This window comes from Eurypyga helias, unplaced genomic scaffold, assembly GCF_000690775.1.
Source record: "Eurypyga helias isolate BGI_N326 unplaced genomic scaffold, ASM69077v1 scaffold7383, whole genome shotgun sequence".
Lineage (NCBI taxonomy): Eukaryota > Metazoa > Chordata > Aves > Eurypygiformes > Eurypygidae > Eurypyga > Eurypyga helias.
This window is the reverse complement of record NW_010240459.1, coordinates 1,152-8,637: the sequence shown is the minus strand read 5'-3', so window position 1 is coordinate 8,637 and position 7,486 is coordinate 1,152. Positions and strand designations below refer to the sequence as shown.

The window sequence follows — 7,486 nt, the reverse complement described above, 5'->3', positions numbered from 1 at the left end:
AAAAAAAACAAGAAACAAAAGTATCCCTGCTGCTAAATTGATGTGGGGAAACAAAATCCAAACACAGAGTATCAAACAATTGGAAATGGAGACGTTATTCACTCTAACACTCCCGAACAGTCAGCAATGAAAACAGATGAGACACACAGGAAATACCTGCAGTAACAAAGCAAGGTGGTAGTCCTTTGGGATCGTGAAGAAGGAAGCAGGAAGGAGAGCCATAAAGTAAAAGAAGCAGAGTTAAGGTTTATTGAAGCTAAGGTTCATGTGCTATTCAGAAAGACAGCCCCTTATCCCCCCGGCAAGTCACGACCAGCGGGAGAACCAAAACCAGCACGAGCCCCACATCACTGCTGGAAAACAATTACACTGTTTTGCATAAAAGCCCTGGCTGTTGAAAGAAAAGGTATTTCAACTTCTACGGCCATCTCGGGGACGACTGAAACGTGCTACTGAGTTAGCCAAGGCAATACAAGAGTTGCCCACGGTTGCTGCGCCGTGGAGCAGCAGGAACAGCGTAAGCAAAAAGCGTTCACAGGGGCATCAGTCATTAAGTAGTTTGCCGTTATTTTACACTACTGAAATTACATATTTTGCTAACTTTCATCACGGACAAGTCACTTCTCAAAGACTCACTTGACAAAGTTTTTTACAGTCATTCCCTCCGTTAACAGCAGAGTATGAGATGTTCTATTACATCACTCTACTTCCTACAGTAAATTTACGAGTCTCCATATCGTATTTAACATTACTGTGGTCGCAGGTTTTAACCAAATACAGGAGCACAAAGGCTGCTTCTCGAAAGCTCTTAAAGATTTCTTAAAAGTAACATTAATGTTAGAGCACAGGGAAAAGGGCAAAGTCATTTCCCTACTTCAACTGTTTGCTAATTCAATCCAGTAGCCATCAGTCCCTTCTTTAAAAGGGCACAGAATGCCCGAGTGGAAGAATTCCCTACGTGTAGCCCTCATGCTGCCAGCAATTAAATTGTATTATCAATGCCATAAACTGATGAAAATTCTTCCCATCATGCACTAGGCCTGTGCGCTGGGGCTGTTTCAGCACCACACTGCTTTGGTTCTTGGAAACCCTTAACTCTCAGCATAAGTTTACCCACAACTCGTTTCTACAACTTACCTGCACCAAGGCTGTCCCTTCTTTAATTCTAAAATTCTTTAAGCTTCCCAAAGCTTAAATGACTTCCACATTTATTTGTCCCTTCTCTGGCTCTGAGAAGAATTTATGATGAGCAGTCACACCCCTATTAGCTTTAACACAGCTAAGTTACAAGAAATTAACCTCTGCTCGTCTTCTCCATGCCCTGAATTACTTCTTCATCTGCCACTGCTCCAACGTTTTGCTTTGTTCTTGAAGGGGAGGGGAAGGTGCAATACCAAGAAGTGTTGGGCTCATGGCCTGAAGTTCTTCTGAATGCCCTTAAAAGCAAAAGCTGCACGACCCTAGAAGGGTACCACTAAAAGAAACTGTATTTTATGTATTATTAACTACCTAAGAATCCAGTGCTTCCATTTGTTTCAAGATTAAAACATTTAATATTTTTCCTGTGTAAAGCAAATGTGATTTCTTTAATTTTTTTTTTTCTCTCCCCACTATATGCCCAGTGGAATTAGGCAGAGTAAAAGCTTCAGGTGAGAACAAAAATCTGTACTTTATATGACAACCACTCATCCATATATTTAATAATCTGTCTGACCAAGTAGGATACTGCACCGTAAATGAATTGTCAAAGCCCAATACAAGCTCTTTCTGATTAAGAAATATTTTCACCTAGCACAGAATTTTTCTACAATAATGTACCTCCTGTCCCATTTCTCACCTCTCCTTAGGAAGCTTGGGAAAGGACATGGACACAAGTGTCTGAAAAAGCAGGTTTCCCACCCCCACAACACGAAGTGAATAGCACTACAGTGCTGACCAGTCCCCCTGTAAACAAAGGGACTGTTTTTCAGAGCAGTGATTAACCTCGTAGGTCCTTGTCAGTAAGGGTGCCAGCTGTGCAGAACACAATTCATTTTAAGACAGGGACAAGGCTTAGATTCCAAGACCCAGAGAAGGAAAATTGCCATGCTGGCTTGCAGAGTAATCAGGTTGGGAGGCACTCAAGGAGATCTCTAGTCCAGCCTTCTCCTCAAAGCAGGGTAAGCTGCAAGATCAGACCAGGTTGGTGAGTTTTCTGTGAGATCAGACCAGGTTGCTCTGAGCTTTATCCAGTAAGGGCTTAAAAATCAAGGATGGAAACTGCACCCCTCTATGGCCAAAGCATTCCCTTCCTTGGCTGCCCTCCTGGCAGGCCCTTAAATTCCTCTGAAGCAGTGTCCTTCAGACTCTCCACAGGGCAAGTTCAAACCCACAGGGCAAGTCCTCACGCCTCCCTGATTATCTGGCCTCCACCTGAACTCCATCCAGTTTATCAGTATCCTTTTCCTACTGGGGACCCCCAGCCAGATGCAGTATCCCAGATGAGTGCCAAGTGAAAAGGGATAATCCCATTCCTCAACCTGCAGGCTCTGCAGCCACCCCCAAACACGTCGTACAGAGCTCTGCTGCAGACACATACCATTAACTGTAACCACGCTGTCACATAAGAGCTGCCCAAATCTCCAGGATGAGGCTGTCAGCACTGGAATGGTGACCTAGTAGGTACTGCTCATCAATCCAAACAAAACACCTTCACAACTGGCTGTGTTGTGCTTCACTAAAAATGTAGAACTACAGCATGGCTGCTATTGTTCCAGCAGCAGATTGGAGTGGTTGAGGTAACAGGACATCTGCCTGCACAGGTTTGCTGCCTCTTACTGACACACACCATCTCCAAAGTTATATGCTTAATTCCAAACACGTTTTAGTCATTTCCAGGATTAAAAGTGCTGTACTTTCAATTATACCAAGATGAGAATGAGAAAAATGTACTGTAGAAAGCATTAACCTTTCACACAAACCAAGACCATCCAAACAGATCCGGTACCAAAAATGCCCACATGCATGCAGGCTGTGTGCTTACCTTTCACATCTCTGCTTTCAAAGAGAAAACTTCACCCTACTGAGCAATATGACACAGACTAATTCCACTGCAATGTCATGGTTGACACAAGTTCTTCAGCTAACGCCCATGGCAGAAGCCCATTCTGACTACCTGCTCTCCTACTATTCATTTTAGTTCCTGGAAGGGCCCCTGTGACATCAAGGACACTCAGCTTTAAGATAACAGCATTCACAGAACCACAGAATCACAGAATGGTTTGGGTTGGAAGGGACCTTAAAGATCATCTAGTTCCAACCCCCCTGCCATGGGCAGGGACACCTTCCACTAGACCAGGTTGCTCAAAGCCTCATCCAGCCTGGCCTTGAACACTTCCAGGGATGGGGCATCCACAGCTTCTCTGGGCAACCTGTTCCAGTGCCTCACCACCCTCTCCGGGAAGACCTTCTTCCTGATATCTAATCTAAACCTCCCCACTTTCAACTTAAACCCATTACCCCTTGTCCTGTCACTTACAGGCCATGTCATTCAGTGACATGCTACTTTATGAAAGTTAGCTTTATCCTGTTAAACAGCCTAGCTTTTCTATGGAAAATAAAAAATCCTCACATCAACATGCAACTTCCCTTAAAATTACACGACAACACCAAAGCAGCTCACTTCTGGGAATTAGAATATGCCTATTTTCCAAGATTTCTCCAACATTTTGTGCTCTTTGCTGTCTACTTGGTGTGACCCACATCCAGCTTCTGAGCTGCAAAAATCAAGAAGTCTCACTAACCGGAAGGCTAGATTATGGTGCAACGCAAGGTAAAAGCAGGCCTGCGTGTTCGCACAGGAGTTAAACGTGAAAACGCGCTACAGAAATGAAAAGTCCCAGTGTAAGAAAGACTATGCTTCATGGTAAACATCAGAATCTGCATGAAACGCATTTTGAATGAAGTTTCAAACATTCCTCCCCAACCTTTATACGGGACGGAAACAAGACTGTAAAAATAGAGAGTTTTACACCAATGTGGTAGGAAAAGTAGAGTAATAAGGTGTCATTAGAGACACTGATTGCCATACCATCATTAGAAAGCTTACATTACATTAGAAACTTAGATTAGAAAAGCTCCTAACAAGATTAAAGAGGTACGAGAAGACACAGAGTGCAACTCTTCCCACACAGCACTTTTCCTTGCAAATCCAAGTATTGAAGCTATCGAATATAAAGAGGTAAGAACGCTAAAAAACAACTTTGGGTTTTAATCCTGGAAGTCTTAGATATGATTTCAAAGTTAGATATTAGTGGTTCAATCACATCTCACATGAGAAAGCCAACAAGATGATCACCAGCAGCTGTGTGAACCTATTTCTGATGATCTGGCTCAAAGCTCTTACCTTCCAGAAGAGGATACTACAGTGCCGACAGAAATGCAAGGTGTCCCCGTACTGCTCCTTTATCGGGTAATATTTCTGAAGTGCGAAGTACATCAGCTTCCAGTCAATGTGACCTTTCTCTGACGGAATCAAATGCCTACAAAACTGGACATAAAATTAATGTCTTCCTTTAAAATTGTTAAAGAAGTCATCAAATCAGGTAAAGCACTGAGGGGGGAGGAGAAAGGTAGTTAAACTGAAGTTTTTAACTGGAATTCTTTGAAGTCAACAATCTGACATGACACATCTCCGAAAAGCAGCAAGAGAGATCTAGCCACAAAAAAAAAAAAAGGAAGGCAAACCACTAAAAATAGGAGTGCGTATTTGCCAAAAAAAGTAGGACGTACACAACTGATCAACTCCACTGTCTTGAAATGATTCTAATTCCAGTCACAACCATACAACACCACCAATATTTAAACCCATAAGTAATTATTTCTATACTTTTAAAAAAACCCACTCAGGAAACAGATTTAAGTGATTGTGCATTACAAATAGGGTTTTCTGTTAAGACAGTAGCTACAGATTTAAATAGTGCTTTTTCTTTAATTTTAGAAGTATATAACTGATTATTTTCCACATTTACTTATGATCTTTCTAGAACGACAGCAACAGTCAGTGAAGGATGTACTTCTTGAGGACATAATCTGCATGTAAAGATTAGCTGAGCCACAATGGCTGTTCCTCCCCAGCTTAATACACAGCCAGGGTTTATTAAGTATGTATTTGTAAAAGGCTTCTTGTTCTACTCAGTGTGGGTTAATGCTAATATATTAAGGGCTTTCTTCATTCAGAAGACAACGCCTAGATGGGGAGAATAGCACTGCCTTTGTGATTTCAGCTACACTTCACTTTGCTTCATAATAGCTTCCCTGTGTAGAGTTCTCGTTTTTTCCAAAAGTGCTCTTCAGATATCAAGTATGTTTCTGTGGTTTTTCAGTAGTTCAACAAATAATACTGAAGAGCACAGGAAAAGCGACCTAACGTGATTCTGCAGCTTATTAAGGTAGCACACTTTCAAACAGAAAAAGCAGAGTTTGATATTGGAAAATAAATAAAAATCATTAGATTTGTATCATTAATAACCTGGTAAGAAATTTAATGTGAACAATTAGGAACATATTGGAAACTCCGTGTAAGTGTCCTTTATAAGGCATGGGGTTAGCTCATTCTACCAAAACACTTAAGTGATCCTTTTCCCAGCTTTACCTTATGGTAACAGCTTCCACTCCAGCCAGTTTTGTCCCTGTTCAGTAAAGCTTACCTCATCTATGCTCAAAATCCACTCCATTGCTACATTAAGCTTAAACTTCTTATCCTCATAACTTCACCTTGCATTCTTCTGAGCCACCTCTTAAGGATTTTTCAGTTTGCCCTTGTCTGTCTATATCCATCCTAAAGCCTTTTATCTCACCAAAATTCTTATTTGGTTAACTCCACGTGAGTTAATTAACTTCACTTCTACCTTTCCTGCATAATAATAATTAATCTAGTAGTCACCGACCGAATGGTACCACTTCAACCTATCAGATTTAAGAATGAGTATTTTCACTTCCTCCAGTCTGGAATGTACTAGGTTTCTGAAGTTCTTCCTCCATCTCTGATACAGTAACTTCTATTTTCATACCTTTATTTCTACCTAGCCTGATTTTGCCCCAGCATATATTACTGTCAGAAAACAAAGACATCTAGAGGCATTCCTAGATTACTTTAATGAGGAAGTGACACAAAAGTACCATTTCTCTTTGTTCTTAATTTCAGAAACATCAAGCATTTGTTTTATTCTTCTTTGCAAAAACCCAATTTTGGCTTCACTAGACTGTTCGTGTAGCCTAAAAGTTTGAGCAATCTGTCTGCCTACCTTGATTAGTGAACAAAGTTCTGGTTTAGGTACTAAAGTTGGAAACACCTCAGAGGTATCCCCTGCCACACTTGCTGGGGGTTGTGTACTTAAAGGAAAACAAAAAAAATCATATTACAGTAGACATTTTTTTTAAGTAATGCAGGGAAACACCCTGACAGTTATCCTAAACTCGCAGACGTGCTGAATACAATATTTGGTATGAACCAAGTCCCCAAAAAAGAGAACATTTTCACTATTACTGCATGCTGTCACATTTTTATCTCAAAAATGGCGAGTTCACACTTCATTATTAGTATACTATATTACAAATATAAGAGACAAATTTATACAAATGATAGAGTTTATTACCTGCTTTTCTGCAAAATGGTACTGGCAGAGTTTTTTCCACAACTGTCTGTCTTCACTGAGCATGTACAAAGTTGGGGTCACTTGACCCAGAGTAATAATGTCCCAGCCATCAGAGAACCTGTACAAGATGTTATTCAGCATATGCAGAGGGAGATCACTAAGCGTAAGACCATTGTTGACTTGCTGGAAATAAGAGTTGAAGACTTTTAACTACAAAAACTTGACAGTATAAGGCACAAATAAGATTTTTACTTTAGAGGTAACTCAGATCTTAGCTTAGTTTGTATAAAACCATTGAGTAGTATCTATGGTTAATTCTGTGATACTTTTTTACTTGGCTACTATTGCTCTTTAACTGCAGTTGTTGAAAAGTTAAGTGACTATGGTACAGAAAGCTCTTTAGAATAAGAGCTTTCCTACTGTTAAAATACACATATCCTAAATTCTTCATTTAAGTTTCAAATAATTTCAAAACACTTCCATTCTCACAAAGTAATTCAAGAGCATACAGTCTTGAGAACTATGATACATTCAATTACATCTCTTATCAAAGTGTACTAAAACCCCAACTATAATAAAGGTATGAACCAATTATTTATAATCTGCAGGATGGCTACAGTTCATCCATTTTTATTAAGAAACAGAGCATAGGTCAATTTGCCTTAAGACAACTAATACAGCAGAGAATGTAGGACTGAGGAGCAGAAATACAGAATGAAAACATTATGAAAGTCAGTGTAGAGACAGCAGATTCCTTTCTGAAGTCTGGAGATAGCTCCCCTCATACGTAAGCGAGGAATTCTGCAGGGGCGACAGATGAGAGCACTGCGAAAGTTCTCACTGAGATCACA

At 40.4% G+C, this 7,486-nt stretch overlaps 1 protein-coding gene across 1 annotated transcript in view; it reads right to left on the bottom strand.

Moving 5' to 3' along the window:
• Positions 1-7,486, bottom strand: part of LOC104507232 (F-box only protein 25-like) — a 10,711-nt gene that overhangs the window by 2,809 nt on the left and 416 nt on the right. Inside the window, exons 2-4 of the mRNA XM_010148445.1 lie at positions 6,636-6,818; positions 4,385-4,528; positions 157-183 (exon numbers count right to left, since the gene is read on the bottom strand). Coding sequence (XP_010146747.1) covers positions 157-183; positions 4,385-4,528; positions 6,636-6,818 — 354 coding nt within the window. The remainder of the gene's footprint in view (positions 1-156; positions 184-4,384; positions 4,529-6,635; positions 6,819-7,486) is intronic.